This window comes from Ascidia mentula, chromosome 3 (assembly GCF_947561715.1).
Source record: "Ascidia mentula chromosome 3, kaAscMent1.1, whole genome shotgun sequence".
In the NCBI taxonomy this organism is placed as follows: domain Eukaryota; kingdom Metazoa; phylum Chordata; class Ascidiacea; order Phlebobranchia; family Ascidiidae; genus Ascidia; species Ascidia mentula.
The window spans coordinates 11,573,157-11,599,315 of NC_138568.1; the positions used below are offsets into that span (position 1 = coordinate 11,573,157).

Here is a 26,159-nt window from a genome sequence, read left to right on the forward strand (position 1 = left end):
ATGAAAATAAAATCAAGTTCAACCGGAAGAAGTTGTAAAATATGTGTGATATTGAGCCTTGTTGTAGGAATATCAATGGGAATTACGATAGGTATGATACAATTTTACTGGTTTGAAATTGTGTGGATGGGTAAGGTCTAACTTATTGCTTTTTAACGAGTGTACCGCGTCCAACCGGACAGAGTGATGGTTACAACAATTGGATGTGAATCTGTTTGCAAAGTCGAATGTTTTTAAAAAGTATAAGCTTATGGGCGCCTGACTCGATGATCTTTGATTGCTGCCATGCTGTTTTATTTTTGTGTTTATTGTTCATTTGCGTAGTTGTATTTTGTACAAAATACTAATGTGTTATGAAAGTCATGACAATGACTTACTTATTGTGTAATTTTCATGATGTATATAATATATATTGCTGATTATGGTTATTGTTATCTTTACTTTAAAACTGACAGCAGTGCTGAAATATTTTTTGCATAACGTAAATCCTAGGAGAAAAATGGGCTGATAAGAACTTGTGTAGATTGAATAACTGTTATCATACAGGTGTATTATTGTACTGGATTGATTTTGGAGAGACAAAATCCCGAACTACACTATATGGCCAAATGCAGGTGTACCAAGTCAAAGGAGAGGACATATCTTTTAACACAACAGTAAAGCTAAGGACTCAAGTTGAACATGAAGTAAAAAAACACAGTTATGACACCAAGGCGGTTGAGAACCTTGTTTTTTTTTGGCCAAAATCTTTAAAAAATTCTGAAAAATTAAAAACAAACTTATGTAAGAGCCATGACAATGTAGGTTTTAGATTGTTCATTTTTTACAGATAAGAAAAACATTTCAAGAGGCATTAAACAACTTTTTATCTTTCACGATTTCTAAAATGGCAAGAAACAATCTTGCTCAGTTGTTTGGTCTGCCTGATAATAGCATTGACCTCACTTTTGTTCTTGATGTGTACGGTGATAGCAATGTTGAATCTGGATCCAGGACCAAGGATGTACTACTTTCATATCTACAAACCAAGACAAATTTAGATATTAACTTGGAAACATTTGAGTTGCAAGATGTAATCAACATATTTAACATATCACAAAGGTTCAAGTCCTAATATAATGTATGTTTCAGAAAATGATATTAACACATAGAAGTTTTAGTTCATATGAAGCATTTTTAAACAGTGAGATTGAGAGCTTTGATTTATTAAACGTTGAAATGCCTGGTGTTGCTTCTCCAGGGTTAAATAATTCTGACATCATCTGTCCCCATTTGCAGGTAAACTTTTGCATACTTGCATGTGAAGTAGAAAAGTGAATATAAATTAACGTATTTCCGATGTTGTAGTAATGCTGTGGTAAAATTTACCTTTTTTGTCTTCATAAAAATTTCTTTTTACAATGTAGCCATTGCAAAACGGAGATGTGTATCCTCTTGGTTGTACCCTTTCAAGATATAACACATTCTTGTCAACATGTTTATTTAAATGTTCATCAAACTATTCACTAGTGGGAAGTGAATCAATAACATGTTTATCAACAGGAGAATGGAGTTTACAACCACCAGTGTGTAAAGGTGAGATTTAAATGTATAAAAACACTCTCCGTCTTGTGTATGTATGAAGCAGTGGTTCTAAACCAGAGGTGGACAGTCTCCAGGTAAAGGTTGTCCACAAAGCTTTGTGAGAAGTTTACAGCATCTTCTGAATACCCATGCTATAAGATTGATTTTTAGAAATGTCCTTTATCTTGCAGCCCATTGTCAACCCTTGCCTCTTATGGCAAATGTTCATGTCACTCCTACAAGCTGTCTGGTTGAGCCAGTATTGGAAACTACTCAATGTCACTTCTATTGTAGCCCAGGCTATGTCTTACATGGTCAGAGGGCTGTGGCCTGTTTAAGCAATTCAAAATGGAGTGGTATTATCCCTGTTTGTCACAGTAAGTTTAGTGCATTTGGAGTGCAAGATTATTTTTTTATTGTGTTTGTTGATATATTTCCATAACGTGGAAAACACTGACTCAATCCCTAATTTAAACCAAATGGTGATATTTGATGGAGGTATAAGGCCACATAGTCACCTCAGCTGAAAAACATTTGTGGTAAAGCACAAAAATATCTAAACCCTGACATTAGGCTTTTAGTGGATCTTTCTGCAAGATATTTCCTGGTGTTGGGTCCTATCACATTTTACTTTATCATGGCAGAGACTTGTGCCACAATAGGTATTCCAGAAAATGGACAAGTTTGGCCAAAGTCTTGCACCTCTGACCCTTTGCTGTCAGCTGGAATCCAATGTAGTTTCACTTGCAATGAAGGTTATGTTCTTGTTGGAAGTCCTACTTTGTATTGTGATATTGATGGGAGGTAATAAAATGAATGCTAAATGAAATGCACCACAAACTCGCTCTGAACAATTTGAAATGTTCTTTATAGTATTTTTAGAATATAATTCTTTTTTTGTTTAGGTGGAATTTTCCACTTCCTGTGTGCAGAAAAGGATGTTTTCCATTAAGCCCATTGGCTAATGGTGCAATTTTTCCACCTTTGTGTACTGCCATAACAAACAGTGCAGGGCACAGTTCGTTAATCTTGGAAGGTCTTGTTTGTGTCAGTAAATGTGATAAAGGATATATTCTACAGGGAACAAGTGAGCGATTATGTGACAGTGATGGGACCTGGTCTGGCAAAGAGGTATACAGTTAAAACCATCAATATTGGACAATGTTAGTGTTTAATTCCACAAATAAGGTACATAATTGATATTGTCTAATAATGAAAATTCATCGGCATTTCATTATTCTTTGCCTTCTATGCCCATCAGAGATAATCAGTAACCAGCATAATCTAGTTGAAAAGTGATTTAACATTGCTGTATCTCAACAGATGGTGGCTTATTTAACTATTGCTGTATATATATTTGGTTTCACAAGACACACAACATATGGGAAAAGAAACTTGCTTATAGCTTCCTTTACTGCAGACCTTTTGCAAAGTGATGGTTGTGATGTGCCGCTGAATATGTAATATATATGTGAAAAATGGTTGCTAAGCATTGGCTTAGACTAAAAAATACTAATACACTAGTAATTACCTAAAAAATTACCAATGCCAATGTTGCTTAATTATTTTTATCAGCCAATCTGCTTAAACCAATGTCCTGCAATTGAACTTCCTCCTATAATGACAGCATTGCCAAGTTTTTGCACTAAAGACTCTCAGCAATTGGCTGAAGGTCAGAAATGTGAGATTATTTGTCCAGAAGGTTTTGTTATTAATGGTGTGAGCAATTATGTTGAGTGCATGAGTAATGGAACATGGGATTGGACCCCTACCAAATGCATTCGTGAGTTGATATTTGTTTGAATTTAAGCATTACAAATATAATTTTTAATAAAAAAAATATTTTCTAAACATATTTCAGCTTTTCCGGAGATGGTGCCAGGTGTGCCTCAGTTTTAAAAAACTTTTTAAACAATCTTTTTTTTGGGAAACTTTTCACGATTCTTAGCAATCCAGTAGTAAATCAACAAACAATCTTTATTTATGTTTTTTATTTTTAAACCAAAAATGACTAGCAACTGTGTCCCCAAACATATGTACGTAGAAGTTGATCAAAATCTTTTCAATTTATAAATTAAATGACCTAAAAAATATTTTATGCCATGATGCATAAAATATGACTTAATAACTTGTTTGCTGGTCACCCTGAAACAAAAATTATGTGATATTTGTGCTACTCAAAGCATCAAGACGTTCTGGAAAAATTTGACTTTAACGACAAAAAATTGCCCTAGTTATGATATCATCCTACAAATTGGGTTGAGTTGCGACACAAAATTTTGAAATTTTGTTAGTGTAATGTCAGTAAAAAAAAGTTACCGAGCACTGACCTTTCTACAACATATTTGTAAATGATAACATATTATACATTATTTGTTTTTTCCAAAGTTTGTAGGCCACTGTATTAAATTTAAAAAATGTTTACACTCAGGAACGTGTCCAGAATTAATTAAACCCCAAAACGGTGCATTTTATCCTGAAACTTGCTACAACAAATCTTTGGAAAACACAGTATGTTCTGTGCAATGCAGTAATGGTTTTGAACTTGTAGGTTCAAAGGAAGTACGTTGCATGGCAGATGGAGTGTGGTCAGGTTTGTGCACAGATTAATATTTAGGTGTATTTCAGGGATTTTTCAAATTTGTAATTTTACCCATAATGATGACATAAATGTTAGCCTAAATAATGTCATCTTTGTATTTTTATGAAACCATTGCAAAGTAGTAAAAACATTGTAAATGCAATTACACCTATGATATCAATAGTTGTTGGGTACAGGCTGGAAGCACTGTCAAACCTCCTTGGAATTGTGATTTTCGTATCTCCCAGCTTTTCGGGTTGTGCCACCAATTCATTAAATATAATATGCTATGTGGAGTAATTTGCTTTTCTTTTGTATGTTTATGTTTTTTTTATAAATTGATCCCAAGACTGTTAGTTCATAACGTTTTTACTCATTGGTATTATTCTATATTTTTTAATGTGCCCATACCTTGACAAATACTGTTTTTGTTTTGTGTTGATGAAAAAGGAAGCAAGTTACAGTTTCAAACAAAAACCTATTTACAGATTATAGAGATTGGAAAAAGATGAAAACAATATCATTTACTGAAAATACTTAACAGTATGCCAAACAATAAATGAAAGCTGCTGTTTTGAATTCATAAACATTACCATTTTTTTTATATAAAATGAAAATAACATTTAAAATAATGTTTTGATTTTTGTGGTAAGAATAAAAACATTGTCTCCCAACATACAAACACCACAAAAGAAAACTTTGTCCATGACAAATGATGTAGGGTTCCATTGATAATACTAGATACTAAGTTTATGTAGGTCATGAAGCTGAGCAGAGTTTCCATTCGAACTTTCACTCATGATGACCTTCTGTTATTTTTATAACATTCAGATGTTCATGGTAAATGTTTAAAGAACTGTCCAGTTTTGTTGCCACCAACCAGTGGATATATTCAGCCTTTCAACTGCTCCCTCAAATCCATGTTGGAAAGCAATAATTGCTTTATTTTTTGTGATTCTGATTATAGTCTAAATGGAGATTCACAAAGGACATGTTTAAGTGATGGGACATGGTCAGGCAGAGAAGCACAATGTGTTTGTAAGTATAATCAATTTATTTACTTTTGGTTTTAGTATCAGGTGAACTCAGATACATAATATCCTGGACCAGTGCTTTTTAACCTGTGGGACCATCCGCACTGGTGCGGATGTGAAAATTTGTTGTTCGGATAGGCAACATGGTGTGGATGACAACCGCCCGATAAAAGGCTATTTAGTCTAAGATTTTTCATATTTGGTTAGGTACACTAGCTTCAAGAAGCAACGCTAATCCTTCCCCTTTAATCGTCGGTAGGTTTCCAATCGTTTAAATTTTGAAACGTCCAAGAAAGGGCAATTTTACATGAAGCCTGGCTGTTGGTATTAGTTATGTACTTTCTGGGGTTCGCAAACATTTCATGCGCGGTTTGGTCGCATTGTGCGGATGAAATTTTCATGCCACGGAAAAGTGCGGATAGAATTTAAAACGGTTGAAAAGCACTGTCCTGGACAAATGTAACACAGTCATGTTACATCTATTTAAGGTTATCTAAATGCTCTATATGTTCTCTATTGCGTTTAATTGTGACTTTATCCCAGTGGATGTCAATGATCCTTGTATTTTGTTTAAAAAATAGGCCAAGTAACTGAAAGATCCTGGAAAATAAGTGTGCTAGTTTTTGTGAAATGCATTGACATTTTTCTGTATAGTTGAAAAACAGTTCATGATAAGACAGACGACAAATGACTATGATGTGTGTCTGACGGTTAACTTGTTGACTACATTTGTTGAAAAACAACCAATTACATTGTGTTCGATGTACAACTATCTTAACAAGTGGACAGTTTTGGACAATGGTTATACGTGCATGACCTTGAAAAGATTTAAAAATTTATATTTAACAGTTTTTTTTAGGTTACATACAAAACATTGCCACAAGAAAATGTTTGACTGCACAAAATGTCTTTAATGGTGCTTTTCTTAACATTGATGACTGCAAGACAAGCAGGTTTCACCAATTGTGGGAATGGGATCAAGGCTATAATTTTTCATTGATGCTGAAGGTACCATTACACAAAAATTAATTATTTACTATTCAATAAACAACTTACTGTTGTAACTAGTGTTTCTTTAGGGAACAGAATTGAATATTGGTTATGGTCATACCTCTATAGGAAAAGTAGTTTTATCAAAAAATGATCAGCTCCCTTGGTATGCGCTCTCAATAAACGGAAGCCGGCTATTGATTGACTTGGTGGATACAGGGCATGTTTCGATAATTTCAAATTTTATGATAGACATACAACTTGCAATTTTATTATGCAGTTGCTTTGCTATGAAACAACTTGTTCATGGTTCAATATTGCCAATGGAATGTACTGAAAATATCACACTTCAAAATGCCACCATGTGTATGTTTGCTTGCAACAAGGGAAGAAAATTGATTGGATCAACATCTTCAGCTTGTCTGAATGGCAGATGGAATGAATCCAAGCCATTATGTAAGTAGTGCCCACACCAGATGCTTTTCAAATTGTTGCTATATTGCATTTTCCCCAGGTGAAGTTGCCTGCCCAAAATTGCAAGCTCCCATGAATGGTTTTGTCACCGACTCTTGCACAAAAAATGAGCAACTTTCTGGCTCTCTGTGCCAATACAAGTGTGCAGATGGCTTTTTTCTGGATGGTGAAAATACAGTTGCATGTTTACATACAGGAACTTGGAGTGTAGAAATGCCACAATGTTTAAGTATATTAAGAACTTATTTACATAATTTTAATGTTTTAGAACAAATTTAGTCACTAAAAGGTTGATCAATCTTTATTGTGTAACATTATTGCCTTTTTCATTGCTTTGAAGTAAAATTTTGGGATTTTTAAAGGATTTTAAGTTTTATATTTTGGTTATAGCAACTTTTTAATTTAGAAACAACAGTTGAATTGATGTAATAATCCATATTATGAGATAAATATCAGAAAAGCAAAGTAATCGTGTTTTTTTTACATTTAATGATATCTACCCATTAACAGAATGTTAAAATTAAAAAAAATAGTTTGTTTGTGTAGATATTTTACACTTATTGTCATGTTTTTATTCCATGTAGTGCAATGTTCAGCATTTACATTGGTTCAAAATGGTCATCTGGTTCCCAAAAATTGTATGGAATCAAATAGCACTGTTGGTACTACATGCAATCTCATTTGTCAAAGCCCTTATGTTCCAAAAGTAAAACTACAAGTTGCGTGATTGTTTTTTGAAACTATAAGTTGTTTATGTTTTACATTAGACTGCAACGAAAGTTACTTGTGCTGGTAATGGAATATGGACAGAAAATATTATGAGATGTGAAAAAGTTTGTTTAAATGTTGAAAGCCCACTTGGAGAAGGTGGAGAAGTTATCTGTGACACCTACCCTGTATGGAATGGTGATGTTTGTCGATACTCATGTGGCAACCTTTCCTTTCGAGCATTGGCAACTAGAAATTTGACAACGGGCAGATTGGTGTTACTTTCTAACCCTGGGCCAAATAGTAATATCTCAAAAACTTGCCAAGCTAATGGTTTCTTTGATGGTGTATTGCCTATGTGCATATCAGTATGTCCACCAATTTCAAATCCCAGCAATGGTAATGATGTTTGCTCATTCTATTGTTGCATTAAAAAAGTTATATGTTAGCGCTTCAAAATTGGTGTTGTGTAACATTAATAATTGCTGTTCTTATATCTTCTATACTTTAAGAAAATAAACAAAAATGTGAAAAAAAATATTCTGTAAAAAAGCATTTTTCTAATTTTTGTAAAGATTTGTTTTAACCTTTTCTGTGTTGTATCTCATGTTTATCAAAAAGTTTTTTTGTAAAGGCACTTTTGAACCAACTTCCTGTGCTCTACAATATTCTACAGAAGGGTCTGTTTGCAAACTGAAATGCAATGCCGGGTTTGGGTTGAAGGGTCATAATAACACTGTCTGCAAAGCCAATGGCCAATGGTCTAACACTATGCTACTGTGTCAAGGCAACAATAAGTTTTTACTGGAAACAAATTTGATTTGTGGGAATAATTCTTGTAAATTTACAGAAGAGCGGCAATTTTACATTGTCAACATGGATGTTACTTCATCAGTATGTCTCTCCTATCCTAAAAACAACGAGAGTACCACTTTTTTGGAAGTTTATTTAGAAGATATGTCAATGTGCCTTTCTTCTAGTGAAGGGCAGTGGGCTTGGTATTTAAACAATCATATCAGGCATGTTGATTCAGGGTATTGTTTAAGTGTACTAAGCAAGCTAGAGGAGAGGTGTGTCAAAAGTTTTGAACATTTTTTTTCAAGTAAAGTTTTGAACATTTTTTTTTTTGCATGAAATTCTTGTATAGGTTGACACCTCTTTTACTTGAACCTTGTCTTGCTGCAAAATCGAACCAAAAGTGGAAGTGTTCAGCAGAAGCCCATTCCAGAAAAGTAAGGCTAGTAAGCGAACCATGGTTTCTTACAATAGGTGACACAGACTACCATCATGGAGCCGCATACTATCTCGGTCCTTTAAAATCCCTTGGTACAGATGGAGATTGGTGGGCTGTGGACAGCTCAAACCATTCTCACATTGCTCCATTATGTACTATGCATTCAAACAGGTAAACACAATATCTCGGAAAAACACTAGTATAAACTGATCTTATATGTCTTATAAGGTGTGCTGGACTTGCAGTGGATCATTCCAAAGCCGTAGTCACAAAGGGATGTGATGGTGGCCTTGTGAATATTTCAACACAGTGTTTTATAACATGTAAAGCTGGTTATGGATTTCGCGGCCTCTATTACCCTGTAGTTTCAGCAACATGTGATGAGCAAGGTCAATGGAACTTCAATGGTATGTTAGCCTACCAGAATAAAACAAATGGTTAACCAAAGTACAAATTTAGTTTCTTTGCCTGATTTAAAATGCACGGAGACATGCCAAGCAATTGTCATACCTACATATGCTGTTGTCAGTCCGTCATCCTGCAATAATACCAGATTTTATGGTGATATATGTACATTTCAATGCTCACTATCTCAACTTCATTTGAAGGGTGAGCATTAACATACATATGTTAACATGACCGTATGTAAAGACATATACATTGTATTTTTAGGAAGTGAAGTTACTATTTGTGGTAGAAATGGTAAATGGTCTGATTTACCCCCACAATGTTTAGCAAATTGCACCCATACTATTTCATCTGCTCATCCTGGAGCTAATCGAACTGTATTTGCAATATCTACCAACTGCCATTTGGCTAATCATGTTTATGAAAATGAAGTTTGCTTTTACTCGTGTTTGTTACCTTATGTGCCTGTCGATACTCTCAAGAGAACTTGTACATCAAGTGGTGATTTTGATGTTGACTACCCCGAGTGTCATATTCCACCAGTGTCAACAACATACAAGTTTGTTTTGCTTTACATTGTCTCCTTTGATTTCGTATGTCAAGTTTTGGTTTATAGCAAGCTGTTATGTCCTGTACCACCCATCCATCCCCAGAGTGTTGGAATCCTGGTTAAGACTGAGATGTGTCAAATGCCAGATGATTCACAGAGATTATGTGCAACGTAAGCAAAAGTTATGTTTGTACAATATATAAATGAAGTTTCTAGCAACCTTAAATACAACTTGCTGTTGATGGTAGTAAAATTCCAAATTTAATGATGTTGAGGTCTTGCAATAGGCATGAAAGGCAAAATATGTGTTTTTTATGTCAAGTGGTTGGGTTAATTTTTTTGGACAATGACAAACTATTTAAGTGATACACCTAACAAATGTGGCCAATAAATATGGCAAATTAACTTGCAAGGTACGGATGTCAATCAGGCTACAGCATTGGATCAGCGAATTTTGTCCACTGCATTGCCGAAACTTATGTTTGGCAGAATCCTCCAACATGCAAACGTATTGAAAATTATTCTGTTATCAGCTACCTTTCCAAAATTTACCATGTTAACAACTATGTCAAACTTTTTAGGTACATGTCCAAATATACCTCCAAACTGCATGAAACAAATTGATGGCGATGTATGCAAGTTTAATTGCCCCACAGGCCACTCATTCTCAAATGGAAATGGAAAACTTGTTTGTGGGGCTGATGGTATGTGGAATGGTTCCCCACCACAGTGCAATCGTAGGACCAAGCTTCAGTATAAGCACTGATATTCAACAGATTTAACTTTAAATTTGTCTTTTAGTTGATTTCCACATTCAAATTCAAACGGCAATTAACACAAGTTTAGTTTCTGGGAACTTTTGTCTTTCCTTGTTTGATGGTTCTGTTGTTTTGCAATCTTGCGCCACCCCTGAATACCAGTCTTTGAATTGGGCATGGGAAGGTTCTTCGCTCAAGCACATTCCTAGTGGTTTATGTTTAGCTGCTGACAGTCTGTCTCATGGATCTAGGTATACCTGAATAGTGTTTTATTAATTGTTAAGTTACCGCATTACAGCCTGAAAATATGCACACCTGTGATTTACTTGTTTTTTGGCATGCATAAATTAAAGTTTTACTGACTTTTGTTTATCTTACCATGAAACTTGTTTTTTTTATAGCATTCAGGCAATAGCTGAGAGAAAAAAATTGCTGAATTATTTGTACAACACTGTTTTTTTGCTGTGAATAGGAAAATGTACACTATAATGTAGATATGTTTGCAATCCTTGATATATTAACAGAGTACTGGCCAAAGATTGCAACACACTTGACATCTTACAGCGATGGATATGTTCAGATAATGCACATTATCCTTATCTAATGTCTGTGCAGTCAGATAAAGACTACTTTCTGGTTTCCGGATTTTTTATTACTGGTTAGTTACCGATATTCTTAAGTTACCAAACGAACAAAAATTATTTTATTTTCAGGCAAAATTTCAGATGGAATTAGGATTAGCCTTATTAGGGAGGATGACATAATTTCATCCAACAGCAAGCTAGGCATTGCATGGCACATTGGTAGCAGTGTTGATTCTTCATTAAAGAGCACATTGTGCTCAGCTCGTAACTCATCAAGACATTGTCCTTCTTTAATATCAAGTCTGCCCAGTGGTGGGTTGCTATCACCATCTTCATGTATTGATCAGTGGTCAGTGTATGTAAGTATGATAAAAGGGGGTTAAAAATGTTTTTCTCCCCTCAAATATTTGAATATTCTCAAAAAAACTAATTAAACTTCTTTGCAGGGTCAGGAATGTGTATTTTACTGTTCTGATGGATATGAAATTATGGCTTATTCAAATAGAATAACACATTGCCTGGCGGAAGGAATTTGGTCACACCTAAGTTTTTTGTGTGAAATTTCATGTCCTGGTTTCAACAACCTCGACAAAGTTGTTAGGTTGTTGAAATTTTTTATATTGCTAAGAAAAGTTACTTATGCCCTTGTTTCCATTCAAGTTGGTGTACACAACCACCATATGTTAAGGGATCATCCTGTATCTTTTCATGCACTGAAGGTTTTGAGTTGATAGGGAGTGGAAAAAGAGTTTGTCAGTGGGATGGATACTGGTCTGGAATACCTGCAAGTTGCATAAGTAAAAATATAAAATGTGTTATGGTTGATGGTGTTATGAGAAATGTTAAAAGCGTTTAAAACTGTGTAATATTCCAAAAAGTAAAAAATACAATCAAAAGTCTAAACATAGCCAATCTACTTTTAACATGAACTTTGAAAGTACAGTAATTGCAGACCTTTACAATCATTGAAGCATATGAACGTACCTTTTTAGGGCGATGTCCTTCTGTTGGTTTGTCAACTCAACTTTCTGTGTCTCCCCTCTCCTGTTCAAGTGATGTTGCACATTTACCAGGTGTAATTTGTCTCTTTCAATGTAATGAGGGATATCACATGAACATTGTAGGAACCAGCACTTTTCTTGAACAAACATCACATTCAAAAACATGCTATGCAAATGGTACTTGGTCAGGCCTTGATGTTGAGTGTTCCCGTGTTTGTCCGGCATTACAAAATCCAAACAACGGAAAAGTAATTTTTGTTGTGAGATATGTTCTTGCATGATGTGTTGTAGCTAATGTATGAAAATATTGTGTAAGGTGAGTCCAATTACATGTACCAGTGGTGCTGTTTCACTTGAAACAACATGCAAAATTGTTTGTGATCCTGGATACTTGATAGCTGAGAGTGATACATTGTTTTGCGATAATAGTGGGATGTGGAGAAACTCAATTCAATGTTAGTATCTGGTTTACTCTTTATTAACTTGATTAGTCTTTATTGGTTATGCAGTTATTTTTAAATGTTTTTGATTTACACTTCATAATTTTTAGCTTTGATGGATTGGTGTGTACCCAATTGTCCAGCACCAATTCCAATGTTACATGCAACAATAGTCTGTGATAATTCTCCACAAAGCACACATTATCTAGAAGGGCAAAAGTGTTCTATTGAGTGTGAAGTGGGTTTTGGTTTAATGGAAGGTGGTGAACGTACTATTTTTTGTCAGTCCAATCATCAATGGTCTGCAGGCTTTGCACCCTGTACAAAAGAAAAGCAATTTATGTTATTTTTGAAGCGAAGTGTTAAATCTGTTGAAAATTCACATGTATGCATGACATCGAATGAATTGGGGCAAGTTCTAAAAACTGCAAAGGAAAACTGCCAAGGTTGCTTTTAGATGTATTAGGATGGTAAAGTAAAAACAATTTTTGAAATGTTTGTTTGTTTACAGTTGAAAGTGTGATGCACAGGTGGTCCTGGGTAAACAAAGTAAACATAAAAAATGCAGGAACAGGTATTTTTTAAATAGATTTTAATTTATTTTGATATTTGGTGGTAATGGGTGTGTTCACACAGGAAAATGTTTGCTAGTAACCTCCAAAAACCCAGGAGAAAAATTGACCAGTGGTGTATGTGGAAAAAAACATGCTATTTGGAACCAGTGGTCTTGTGAAATGAAAGATAAAGAAACATCTTGGATATTCCATCTTTCAGAAACAAATTTGTTTCCTGATGCTGGATTTGCATCAACTGGATATTTCTGGTTGTTTAGTACAGATTTGAGTGGAGATTCTGAAAACATTAAATGGTGCCAATTCTTTCTTTTTATTTAATTTTTGCCCACAAGGTTTGGATAAAAGGTTGTGGCAACATATGTTTCAGGTATGCAAAGAATGTTGAGGACGTCCATGATGAAATTTCCACTGTTTGTTCATTTCACAGTTTAGAAGGAAAATGTTCTGCACTAAATGATCCAAACCATGGCAATGTAAAATCCTTTTCAAGAATTTTCAACATTTGTGCTAACATTCCTAGAGCTCCAAAAGGAGTAAAAGCCGATCACACCAGTATAAAATCTTTATTGATGAAATATTAATTTCGCTCATTGGCATCTTCAGTTTCTGTCTGAAAACAGAATAGCAATAAAAAATTAAATTAATTGATTAAAAACCACAACTGAAGATGCCATAGGCGAAATTAATATTTCATTATGAAGATTTTATACTGGTGTGATCGTCTTTTACTCCTTTTGGAGCTCTAGGAATATTTGATTCATAGACAGATTCTTGCAGTCAAATTTCTGATGTTTTTTTTTATTTGTGCTAACATGCAACTATTTAGGTCTATCCTAGCAACTGTGGAGATGTAGCATCAAGTCTTGTTACTGGAACAATGTGCAGGGTAGAGTGTGATATAGGATATGGAATAGATGACGGCCCTTCCGTTTTGTTTTGCCAAGTGAATGGTCTATGGTCAAACCCTGTACCACAATGCTCAAGTACTGATTGTTATGAGATCATCCTTGTGGTTGAGTTATTAAAAAAAGGTTAACTGTTATGCTAGTACTATGTGATGGCTTTGAAGAGTTTCCCAATGGAAGAGTTTCCCCACCAACATGCACTTCACGAGCAGGATCACTTGTGGGTGTGCAAGTTGGTGATTTGTGCATTTTTGAATGTAGTTCTGGGTGGCTGCTTGAAGGGCAACAAGTTTTAACTTGTTTGAGTGATGGAAGTTGGAGTTCCCCAACTCCAAAATGTTTAAGTACGTCAACATTTAACGTGTTTTCCACTTTTTACCCTGAGAGTAGGCTAAACTATATATTTAACCTAATCGAGTGGTACTTGCTAATTTACCACATGATTCTGAACCATATAACTTGGTCATAAATAACACAAGTATGTATATGTTTGTAGCTGACCAACACATTTAGTGATAAGATACTATCATATCAAGTAACAAAACTAGTGAGACTGAAGGCAGTCTATTCATAGATCTTATGTTTTTTTGGTTTTAACTAAAATTTCATTGGGATTTGTTTGTGTGACCATCTGATCTCAAATTTTTAGAAACTTGTCCCAAAATTTATTCTTTGCAAAACACTCTGCCTGCTGAAGACTGTTTAAATAGGGAGCACAAACAGGGTTACAGTTGTACGATAACCTGTATACCTGGGTTTGTTGTTTTGCAAAGTGGATGTCCTGCATCTAAAAACGGCCTTGTGACAGAAAGAGGTGAAAATGGTTGTATCAACCAAACTGAAAGTAAGTTTTGTTGATGTGTTTGTCTTCTGTTTTTTGATAAACCAATTTCAAGAAGAACTGTGTTAGGCACATACTTAAATGAATTGCATCTTGTTTGTGATTCTAATGGGGAATGGATTGGTTTGTCATCTCTGTGTATTCCATTGTGTATGAAGTTGCAACATCCAAGTAATGGATATGTAAGTAAAATTGTTTCTGTTACTAATATTGGGCAATGGCAGATATAATTTCATCCAACCATTATTTCTTTAATTTAATTTCAAATACAAAGTGTAGATTGTTCAACTACTGGACATCAAATAACATAAAAGTTGCTATTTTTATGCTAAGGTGCAGTGAGACTTTTGTGTAAGTCCACAATGTAATTTTTTTGCAGTTTCTGCTTGTACATTACATATAAATTAACAGATGGGCCAGAAGCATTGTTTTTTTTTAATTTTCAACAGGTTTTTCCAAAAAGCTGCAGTGAGATAGCACAAGCTAATGGAACTGTTTGTTCTTACCATTGTAACGGTAAGTTCATGATAAAAGGTCCCAAGACTTTTACTTGTATTTTTGGAAACTGGATTTCAATGGAAAGTGTGGAACTTACAGAGGAATCTTATATTACCCCTGATTGTGAGCCATTTTGTAACTCCCTTAATATCACTGCACATAATTACAGCAGTATTGATCCTGTTACATGCATTAATGGAAGGTTTGTCCTTGTTTTGGGAATAATAAGATTTTGACTCTTAATCTTAAAAAAACTTTTAAGGAATGCTGTTGGCACTATTTGCAGTGTGAGTTGTCCAGAGGACTTTGTATTGAAAGGTAGAGCAGAAGTAACTTGCATGCCTGATGGTAACTACAATGATGAAATAGGGATTTGTTTAAGTAGGTTTTGTGTATTTTTTTAAATTTAACGTTAAGTTTTTGTAACGTTACTATGTTTTAAGAAAAATGCCCATCGGTAAAGCCACCATTAAATGGAAATGTAATTCCAGTGATGTGCAGAAGTGCAAGCTTGGTTGAGAGAGCTATTTGTTCGTTTGTTTGTTCTGACAAATATGCACTTCTGGGGAACTCCACTACATCTTGTACTTCTAATGGAACTTGGTCATCACAAACACCATTGTGCAAACGTACATTTTAAAACCACCATGACCTAATGCTCATTTTTTTAAAATAGTAATAATTTTTTTGTGTTTTTAGGTCGGTGTCCCCCTATTGGCTTTTTTTACAATGGTGTGGCATCACCAACACTATCATGTTACTCTCACTTCATAACTGTAGGTGATACTTGTCAGTTTGCTTGTGATAAAACTTTTATAATGCATGGGAGTCACATGACAACATGTTTGCCTTCTGGCGAATGGAGGGATCCAGCTCCCACATGTCACAGTATGTTTATTTTTAGGATATTATGAATTGTATGTTACAAAATATTGACCAATGACTATCTTTCTGCTAATGAGCTTGGCAATTAGACTTCTCTTGCATTGATGCTGTGTGGTTTTATATTTTTTAATGTTTTTCTAAATAAAGGTTTGACTAATTTCATTTGTGTTTAGAAACTTGTGAAAACCCATTGGTTGCAGACGGAACTGTCTTTTGTGATATAAATAAAACTAAAACTATCATTGACTCTAAATTTATTGGGCAAATAACATGGGGAACAAGATGTAATGTTAAATGTAATTCAAAGTTTGTATCTTCCCCAACATCAGAGTTTAAGTGTGGAAGTGTTGGTTTGTGGAAACCTGCGATTCCTCATTGTGTTGGTAAGTTAGTTTTACCCAAACATGCATCACAGCAATTCCTTTCCCATGATATTCTGATAAACCATTTTAACATACCAGGCAGTTTGCTAACAAGTAGTATGTTGTCAGAAATTGGTGTTCCAATGTATATTTTGCAAAAATTGGGCATGGAATCGGTGTGTATTTATGAAAATGTAACCAAAAGGACAGTTCAGCACAAACAACAAAGATTGTGCATTCTGGAAAGCTCTGTTACAAGTGAAGCAGCTTGGCACTGGCTGGGAACTCTTAATATACAGTGAGTGTAAATGTTAAGCAATACACTTCAAAACCTTGCATTGACTGTGCTACAGGAATGGACTTAGTGGATTGTGTATGTCTGTTCTGTCCACTACAGAGGGTGAAATTTTACGAACTGCTCCATGTGATGTAAATGAACCTTTGCAACATTGGGATTGTTCTGTTTTCAACCCATTTCAACTTGTACTTTATGAAACAAATCTTTCACCCAGCACATTTTACCGTGTAAGTACAAATTTATCGTTGTTACTATGTGGGTAAATTTTGATATACATCAGTACCATTTTTCTTGCTTTTGCAACAATTTATGCTTTGTGAAGGATATGAATGATATCGTTCTGGAACGATGGAGTGACTCGAACAGCTATTATAGTACATTTGATCTAACAACTTTCACTTTTTCTAGTTTATGTTCGAGGCGACCTGGCGGTAAGTTTTAACAGCAAAAAAAACAAAAAACATCTGATCTCACATGTAGAAAAGAACATGAATTGTTTTGTGAGTTGCATGTAGTGCAGTTGTGTAGACTATCTAAACCTGTAAAGTCTCATCAATGCAGTACAGTCTCTGGATTATCTGGTAAATAAACCAGAAATAGATTTTTCAACTTTGTGGTACTTTTCAGTCAACTTTAATTTGTTGGGCAGCTGTAACTAGGTACCAAACAGATGGATCATTATGGAGCAATCTTTGGTAAAACAAATGCTTGAAATCCAACAGTGTTATAGGGTCGGGTGTAACCCAAATCATATAGAGACACAAGAGTCATGATGATCAGTGTTGCTTCTATATGATTTGGGTCACCAGCAACTGCAATTTTAAGACGTTACTGTCTGCAGCTCACTAATTTTATAGTTCTTTTGCTTCCATGTGATTTGTTTTGCTTTCTCACCCAGCTGTGTGTCCTCCTTTGAGTGACATTCCAGGAGGCCAGGTTCACCCACTAATATGCAAAGCAAATGAAATAGTTGCTGGACAGCAATGCTCATATTCCTGTGAAAACTTTTTAAGTGCAGCAGCATACACAGTTTGTATGGGAAATGGAGTCTGGTCAACTCCACCACCGAAGTGCTCAGGTATTTTTTAAAACCATATGCAATTTTTGTGTTTTTTGTTGTATTGCTTAATCCTATTATTTTTTTAGTTACCTGTGATGCTTTAGAAGATATAAGTGAAAACTCGTATTACTATGATGCCAGCTGTGTGTTTGATCCTTCAAATGTTGGAAAACTTTGTGAGGCAAAATGCATGTCCGGATTTGTTCCGAATGGAAATGGCAACCGTACATGTCTACCTAATGGAAAATGGACGCCAAACAGTTTGCAGTGTTTGAGTATGTATTATTTTTAGTTGATTATTTCTAAAATTAGAGGTGTACTCCCGGGCCAACTTAGTTTATAATATGGTGTTTTTTTATAGAACCGTGTCCCACAATATTTGGAATAATAAATGGAGAAATCAGCCCAAAACCATGTCGTTCTGGTGTGTGTACATTTAAGTGTCGACCGGGGTATGTTTTGGTCGGCACTTCCATGTATCAGATTGAATGTATTGATAGCCAGTGGAATGATGAGACTCCAAAATGTTTACGTATGTGCATTTGATCTGGTTGGAGATAAAAAGGATTCTCCAACTAATCCAGTGGTTCCAAACTTTTTTGTGGTCAATTTGATTGCTTGATGTATAACAGGGTTTTGTAGCTTGAGTTTTATCAATGGCCAGTTAATGATTAGCGTGTATATACTGTGTAATTATTCTCACACACAGCTGGGGTAAACCATTATTGTTGCCTCAGATTACTAAATTGTTGTACATTTTTGCAAATCTTGACTTTATATGACATATTTGTCTTTCCTACAGGCCAATAAATTTGATTTTGTGACAAAACTGCCATGATTTTTAGGTGATGTGCAATTTCAAATTGTGTCGAAGCAAAATTCAGAAATAGATGATTTGTGTTTGTCCGTTTCCAAAGATTTTTTTAAACCACTTGTCAAACTTCCATGTAACCACATTGAATCCGATGATGGTCACCAACTCTTCAAGTGGAAACCTGGAACAAACCAGTTATTGCATCCATTGTCTGGAAAATGTTTTAGGGGAAATGCCACACATTGGAGTGCAGTTAATATATTTGCTTGCCTCTTGATTTTCTGTTATGTTTTACCTATGTAGGATTATGTATGTAGGGTGTGTGCAAATTGTGTCAAAGTCATTTTCAGCAAAATGTATAAGTCCACGTAGTGCATGGTGGCATTGTGAGCCCTTTCATTCATTTCATAAAAATAGCATGTATTTCACTAAAAAATACTTTTTAGTAGTTTTTAGCTTCACGTTATATTTCAGCTTTATCTTTTTAACTGCTCAAATGAAGATCCAATGCAGCAATGGGATTGTGGATCCAACCCTACAGACTTACTGTACAGTCTTAGAGTTAAAGATTTGAGTAGGACAAGTAGACTACATACCTATTATTTTTATGCAAGAAAACTTTTTTTCAGATGTGTTTCTTGATCGTGGAGTTCGGTTGGATCAATCGGTTGCAACATTTTCAGAAAGTAGTTTTAGCGAAGTTGTCATGGAAAATGGATATTATTCTACATCAGAGTGGTTGGCTAAACATCACTTTGGAGAGGGTAAGGTTGTTTTATTACTTGCCCAGCATGTATTAAAATCAATTATATTTAAAGGAACAGTTTGTTCAATGCGTGATTTTAATCAATGCCCCCCTCTTACTCTCTCTTCGACTGGAGATGTGCATTCTCTTGATTGCACAAATTTTACCAAAAAGGTGATTGAACAAGTTCTTTATAGATACTAAATGCTATTTGTTATTTGAAATTTCACACAACCCAGGGTATGGAATGTACATTGCAATGTGGTCCAGGTAATAGCAATGGTGACAGTGATAGAACAGTTTGTGCGTCAGATGGATTATGGATTAAACCTTTACCTACGTGTATTGGTAAGCAAACTTTGCCTGAAAAATATTTCAATGGCGACACTAAGCCTTTTTTTATGTAGGAAAGTATCAATGCAATGGTTTTAATAATGTGGATACTTTTATAAATGTTGAGCCAATCGAATGTTATGGAATGCAAATATCAGAAGGAAAAATGTGTCAATTTACTTGTGAAACTGGGTATCAATTAGTGGGAAAAAATATACTTACCTGCCTGACAGATGGCAAGTATTTCAACCTTCAAAAATACTTTTGGCTTAATTAAGGTTGTGGCAGGTATTTGGTCAAGTTCTGTTCCTTTTTGTGAGCAAGTATGCAAACCTTTGTCGCCTCTTTACAATGGGATAGTAAAACCACGCTCTTGTCATGGTTCAAACAATAGAGAGGGTTCCACTTGTGAATTTAAATGCGGAATATCACTTACTTTAGTTGGTTCTTCTTCTCGAACTTGCAAAGAAGGAGTTTGGACTGGAGTTAACTCAAGATGCATAAGTAGGTGTATGAAAATAAGCATTTTAAGAAATAACCAAGTGTACCATATTTATTTATTTGTAAGCTACAACCTATATAGTTTTTTGTATTACCATCCACACAATCCAGACTTTTGTATTGCATGCCGATATTTTTTCTTCTGATCTCTGTTTCACTGATTTTCGGTTTAACTCTTGCATACCAATATTATCAACAGCGATTTTGTTGTACAAGTTTATTTGCATGCTTAAAAATTTAAAACATGAGAATTGGTGACGATACTTGCATTTATGAACCAAACATTAGTTTTGTCATTTGCATGCCGCTAACGTTCGAAGGACAGCTTGTATTAAATTTTAACACAATATATCTACCAAAGATGAACTACTGGAACATGGCTCACATACAATTTGGATCAACTGGTAGATGCAAATTTTCGCATTATTTTCTTGTACAGTAACATTGAGTATGACAGAATTTGTATATTATGAACTAATTAGTACCACTGGTGCATTCTGATAGCTATATCCTGAAAAGTTTCAAGACTATGCTGCATTGACAGTCTCACTTTAAATCAGAAAATATTTATTTTACCCAAAGCCATTTTGTTTTGAGCTGGTGGAAAGATTTTCATACTTGTAACCATCAAAGTTTTGTCAGGTTATTGCAAAACTGTAATCGTGCCTGCCAGTGGAAATGTTTTCCCAGATAGATGCAAGACTGGACCAAATTTTGATCTAAATACTTGCAACTTCAGGTACCATGTTATCATAGAATTGTTCAGTTTTTATATTCCAAAGTAAATACTGTTTAGATGTAATTCTGGCTTTTTGATGCTCGGCACTGACAAAACTGTTTGCATGGATGGCCAGTGGACACATGATTTTCCTGTATGTGTACCAAAATATTTGTGTCCACATGTATCGCAGATCAGTTTTGGTGTCAAAAAGGTTTCATATAAGGATTTGTAAGTTTGCAAATCATATCTTGTAATTTGGGTAATGCATGTCACTTATAAAAGGCGTGGTGGTCTTGCTATTGGAAATGGGACAAAAGTGTTTATTGAATGTGAGAATAATTTTTACCTTGACACAGAAATCCTGTTCAGAACATGTTTACCAGATGGTCAATGGGAATATGGCACACCACAATGCAATGGTGATTGTTTTATTATTGTAATTGTTGTTAATTTTTTTTTATTCACTCTTGTTTAAAAATATTTTTAGCTCAGTGCCCTCCTGTATCTTATCCCACCAATGGAATTGTGGTGCCTGCTGACTGCAGCTTTGAATATCAAAAAGTAGGGGCAAGTTGTTTGGTCCGTTGTAAATTAGGTTGGACAGCTAAAGGTGAATCAGTTATGAAATGTACTGAACAGGGCACATGGTCTGTGGAAGGAGCCACTTGTGTGGGCGGCACATTGCCCAGTAAGATAAGTTTTTTATGCGATAAATTGGGATATTCCTTTATTTTTCTTTAACAGAAGTGCAAGCTTTCCCATTTTTCATCAGGCAATCACATCCTTACAAGAAAGAATTGTGTCTTAAAGCAGTGAGTAAATTTTACTGCCCATTTTTCTTCTATGTTTAAAATGTAATTTGTGAACAATCTTAAATGAATAGTTTTTATTGATATGTGCCAGTTTTATTGGGTAAAATTTCCACAGACAGATGCGAGAGTTGTACAACTAGTAGCCACTTGTCCAAACAATTCTAAACTCAATTGGAATCAATTTCAGTGGATATGGAGGGAAACTGATATGGTGGAAAGTGTATATTTTCCTGGAAAATGTTGGTCACCTTGGTATAATGGCACATTTATTGTTTTAACTTTGGCCCAATGTGATTCACAATTATTAACACAGGTTGGGATGAAGTGTGTTTGTTTAGGGTTTCTAACTTATAATGATCTTTGAAGCGTTTTAGATGTGGAGACTCATCCCTACAGCAAACAGTTCTTAATATTGGGACTGAAAACCTGTGGTTGGCTGGTAATCTAAATGAGTATACCTCAAATGCAGTTAACCTGGTTCCATATGGTGAAAGGTATGTATATGATTGGAAAGCATTTTCATTGGGTGATGAACAACATTTTCAAAACAACAAATCTATTTGCAAGTAAGATGACTTTGCTTTGTTTAATTAAGACAATTTTTGCCAATATCCTGCTAACTACACTACATTAGACTTGAAACAAACATGTACGGACAATTCAGATAATCACCTACTAGAGTGCTCCTGTTTTATCATATTTTAAAAATTTATGCCTCTAAAAATACATTATGTCAGTTTGAAATTTTGAACCATAAATTATTTAAACAGCCCAACCATATCATGCAACGCTGTTGCTTGTGCAAATTAAAAAATTATGTTTAATCTTGATTCTTTTACAGCCAGCTATGCGGCGGAACACTTACAAAAAATGAAGGCACTCTCTTTAGCCCTGGATATCCTAACTATTACCCAAGCAATCTTAAATGTCAGTGGAAGATTATGGGTATGTTTCATTCTTTTCAAGAGTTTACTTTACCAAGACAAGCTTTATTCTCCCACTCAACGTAGTTTACATATATTTTGAAGACAGCATTTCAAGATACTCAAGAAGGATGTGGTGCATGTAACATACTAATTAAAAGCAGCTGTTTCCAAACATTCCGACAGAGCCAATGTTTCAACCTGTCCGCACATGTGAAAAGGCTTGCTTATATTTAGCTGAAATGTCACCAAAGCTACACTGATGATATACATATAGGTCAAAACAGTGGCCCTATCCACAGCTCACTAGATATTGGCTCCATTGCTTATACATGATTTACATAATGTGATTGTGGCAGTGCTACAGTTCATTGTTTCAGGTTTTTCTTACACAATACAATTGTTGTTTTAGTTAAAGATCATCTCATTAGATTGTGGGTAACCGACATGGATATAGAAACTTCTACCCTGGCTGATGAAAGTGAATGCTATCATACCCATCTGAATATTTGGGAGGGTGATTCATTCCAAGTAGAAAACATGAACTTTCTAGCCAACTTGTGTGGTGAGATTATTAAGGTTATTTTATATCCATTTATAAGTCAATATTGCCCCGTGATTAGCATCAATGCTTTAGTTTTTATTCTTCCAGGCAGATATTGCCAATACTCTTTATGTTATGGTGTTTTACTTTGGTTTGTCCCAGTTGGTTGTACCTAGTATGGTAACCAGCAGGTGTCAGTGGGTCAAAAGACATGATAAATTGAAAAAAAAATTAATTAATAAACACGGATTTTCTAAAATTGATTTATGGACGTCAAATATGGAATTTACTCTTTATGAGGTGTAATTATAAATTGAACCAGCCTGCAGATAAAAGATATCAAGTTTTGTACAGTGATAAATATATTTTATGGAGGGCAATGTTTATGGCGACCATTTCATGCTTATATATAACTTGAGACTAACTTCCTTGAGTGTCCTTTGTATATGTGCTTATTTCTCTGAAACTTGGTTAATTTTTATTTGTATGCTTTGTTTTTTTAACTGTATGGTTTGTTACTTAATAAGATAGACTGTTACGGTTGAAATTTTTAAAACTAAAAAATTTTTCTGGGATTCACTAAAACCATTTCATAAAATCTTTTGGTCTTTTAGAGAAATTTGTATTGAGCGGTGAAGTAACATGACTGTAAATCAGTGTGTTTATATTTGGCCTGGACAGAGTTTTCCTGCAAAATACATCATTAAATTGTCAATATTGATATAAACAAATAGTAAAGGCAAATATTTTTGCAGTAAAACCAAAAAAAGTGTTTCATTACCTGGAAGTTCTTGTATTTGTATTGTTTATCCAGTATTCAATGTGTGTTAATGAAAGCATTTCTACGTTAATTTTTTTTTTCAGGGAAATCATCCTCTTTTGGTCCCTTAATTGCACTTCATGGGTCTGTTTTAATTGAGTTTAGCACAGGCAATAATATTGCAAAACACAGAGGATTTAGTCTTCTATGGAAATCTGAATATTATGAAAACAAAGGTAAAGTCAAAAGTAAATAATAGTTAACCAATACAAGTTGATGATTGTCTTTGCAGGATGTGATAGGGTTTTACCATCAACAATCACTCCACTCAATCCTTCAGTGACAAGTCGCTTAGTAGGTGGTACCTACCAACAAGCTAGAAACGTAGCTTGGTTTGCAACTGTGTTTACATCTGGTGGGAATGTGGGGAGCAATAATCCCATCTGTGGAGCAGCATTTATTCATGCACAATTTCTGTTAACGGCAGCCCAGTGTGTCCATCAGGCTGTAGGAAAGTAAGTCTTTTCTTTGCACTTGTCTTCTGTTTTTATATGTACACAATATGTTGTGATATTTTTTTATTTAAGTTCATTTATTTAACTCTTTGTGGCCCTTACATAAACAGAAATGCTTTAAAACTTTCCTGTTTCATAGTTTTCAGTCAAATCGATGAAGTAAATCCCATTTAGCTGTGTGCTGAATATACAAACGGTTAAAGGAAAAATATTACTTTTAGTCAAAAATCTCTTTTGATTGTTGGCTATGGCGCTTCAAATCTTTGGAAATTGGAAAATCTTGTCAAGCGACTTCGAAAAAACCCCAACCTTCATATTGTGGTTGAAAATGACACAGTCGCTACTCACGTTGAAACAGTTTTTGTTCATCCAACTTTTAATGAAAACTTTTATCACGACATTGCTTTGCTAAAGGTAAAACAATTTTGTAAATGCGTAAAGTTAGTTTTTGTGGTAATTTGTGCCAACAAATTATTTGTTTACAGATCGCGACTGGGCAAGGGCAGAGTCACATGCTTCCACTTTGTTTACCTCCGTTGCTGCGGAAGCCACCTTCTGCATCGCTGCAAAGCATGTTGGTTAACAGTCGCTTGTATTTACCCAAGAAATACTGCACGCTTGTGGGATGGGGAAGCGACGACGTCACACGTAAGTTGGTGGAAGTAATGAGTTTTTCGTGATTAATAGTTCACAACTCGGTGGGCGTGTCTAAATCTTACACAGTTCAGTGCAACACGCAGTCAGTTTTTGTAACCCATTGGCACGTCGCGCTTGCAACCACGTATTATTTTGAACAACTTGGTAATAATTTCTCAACATTGATTTAATTATTAGAGAGCGCCATGTCGAAACTTTCCAAGATCAAACTTCCCATTCTGTCGGACGAACATTGCAAACGAGTGTCTGCACAAAACTTTGGTGTTCGCGTGGATACAACGTCCACACTATGCGCCGGACATTTCGACTCCACAAGACAAACATTTTGTCAGGTCTTGTTTTGAAATTACTTTTGTTTGGCGAAGAAATATATTATCGACAGGAGGTCGTGTAACTTATGTCTTTTGTGTTTATATTTTGCATAAATCACAATATGTGACGATACCATTATGGAGAAATAAATTTTCAATAAAAATCGCACAGACGCAAATTGTCAACCACACTTTGTAGGTTATTTTGGATAGCTGACAAAATAGGACACAGATACGTCGGTACCACCAAGCAAATGGGCTGACTCCTGTTGGCTGATTGACATTTTTCTCTCATGTATCTGTTTTCGGTTGGTCAGTAAATTGGTTTGTATTTAGGAAGATGTTGGAAGTGTGATGACTTGCGATTGGAACGGAGGGATGTACGCAATTGGAGTGGTTACTCAACAAGTTGCCCCATGTTCGTCTTTAAATAGACCACGATTTTTCTCGAGGATTGACACAAGCATTGATTGGATTAAATCTACCATGATAAAAGGCCACTTTGGATTAGATGTGCAGTAAATAAGCAACTACACTACACAGTTGTATCATTATAGGTGAATAGTCTGAATAAAAGGAGAAAGTACTTGATTTTCAGTTTGATCTTTTGTCTTGTTTTTAACGGAAAGTGAGGAAGGAAACCTTTTTCGGGCGTCAGTACAATGACGGTATAACTGGGCTCAAATTTTGGAGTGTTGTGTCACTCTAAGCTACTGCATAAGCTACGGCGATTGCTCAATGAAGCACTAGGTAATTGAAATAAGTGACAGATAG

General features: G+C 35.0%; 1 protein-coding gene across 1 annotated transcript; it reads left to right on the top strand.

Moving 5' to 3' along the window:
* LOC145895609 (uncharacterized) lies at positions 1 to 25,910 on the top strand. Its single transcript, XM_082984412.1, has 73 exons — positions 1 to 91; positions 547 to 686; positions 830 to 1,072; positions 1,132 to 1,278; positions 1,407 to 1,575; positions 1,755 to 1,940; positions 2,208 to 2,367; positions 2,469 to 2,694; positions 3,139 to 3,346; positions 3,995 to 4,156; positions 4,976 to 5,182; positions 5,833 to 5,979; positions 6,038 to 6,186; positions 6,258 to 6,388; positions 6,449 to 6,624; positions 6,683 to 6,871; positions 7,227 to 7,348; positions 7,410 to 7,749; positions 8,201 to 8,420; positions 8,498 to 8,755; positions 8,813 to 8,991; positions 9,044 to 9,193; positions 9,257 to 9,551; positions 9,646 to 9,713; positions 10,124 to 10,279; positions 10,344 to 10,551; positions 10,825 to 10,958; positions 11,014 to 11,243; positions 11,331 to 11,485; positions 11,545 to 11,681; positions 11,877 to 12,133; positions 12,202 to 12,340; positions 12,436 to 12,585; positions 12,634 to 12,771; positions 12,962 to 13,193; positions 13,268 to 13,433; positions 13,727 to 13,883; positions 13,949 to 14,149; positions 14,455 to 14,649; positions 14,716 to 14,828; positions 15,096 to 15,346; positions 15,407 to 15,525; positions 15,588 to 15,773; positions 15,844 to 16,032; positions 16,203 to 16,412; positions 16,521 to 16,689; positions 16,745 to 16,916; positions 17,012 to 17,120; positions 17,588 to 17,767; positions 17,836 to 18,024; positions 18,111 to 18,281; positions 18,595 to 18,815; positions 19,038 to 19,137; positions 19,193 to 19,327; positions 19,382 to 19,482; positions 19,548 to 19,656; positions 19,716 to 19,877; positions 19,930 to 20,145; positions 20,785 to 20,881; positions 20,939 to 21,091; positions 21,146 to 21,282; positions 21,351 to 21,551; positions 21,608 to 21,675; positions 21,791 to 21,988; positions 22,042 to 22,241; positions 22,517 to 22,620; positions 23,011 to 23,163; positions 24,007 to 24,138; positions 24,195 to 24,417; positions 24,639 to 24,831; positions 24,903 to 25,065; positions 25,252 to 25,406; positions 25,722 to 25,910. Exons 1-73 carry the CDS (start codon positions 1 to 3, stop codon positions 25,905 to 25,907), a joined length of 12,483 nt encoding a protein of 4,160 aa, XP_082840538.1. The 3' UTR covers positions 25,908 to 25,910.
* The last annotated feature ends 249 nt before the right edge of the window (positions 25,911 to 26,159 follow it).

Bases quoted from the DNA above. Each gene is read 5' to 3' on its own strand.
- LOC145895609 (XM_082984412.1), top strand. From the start codon at position 1: ATGAAAATAAAATCAAGTTCAACCGGAAGAAGTTGTAAAATATGTGTG. The intron at 5,183-5,832 runs GTAAGTATAATC...TTTTCTGTATAG, and splicing joins CAGAGAAGCACAATGTGTTT to TTGAAAAACAGTTCATGATA. The intron at 24,418-24,638 runs GTAAGTCTTTTC...TATTACTTTTAG, and splicing joins GTCCATCAGGCTGTAGGAAA to TCAAAAATCTCTTTTGATTG.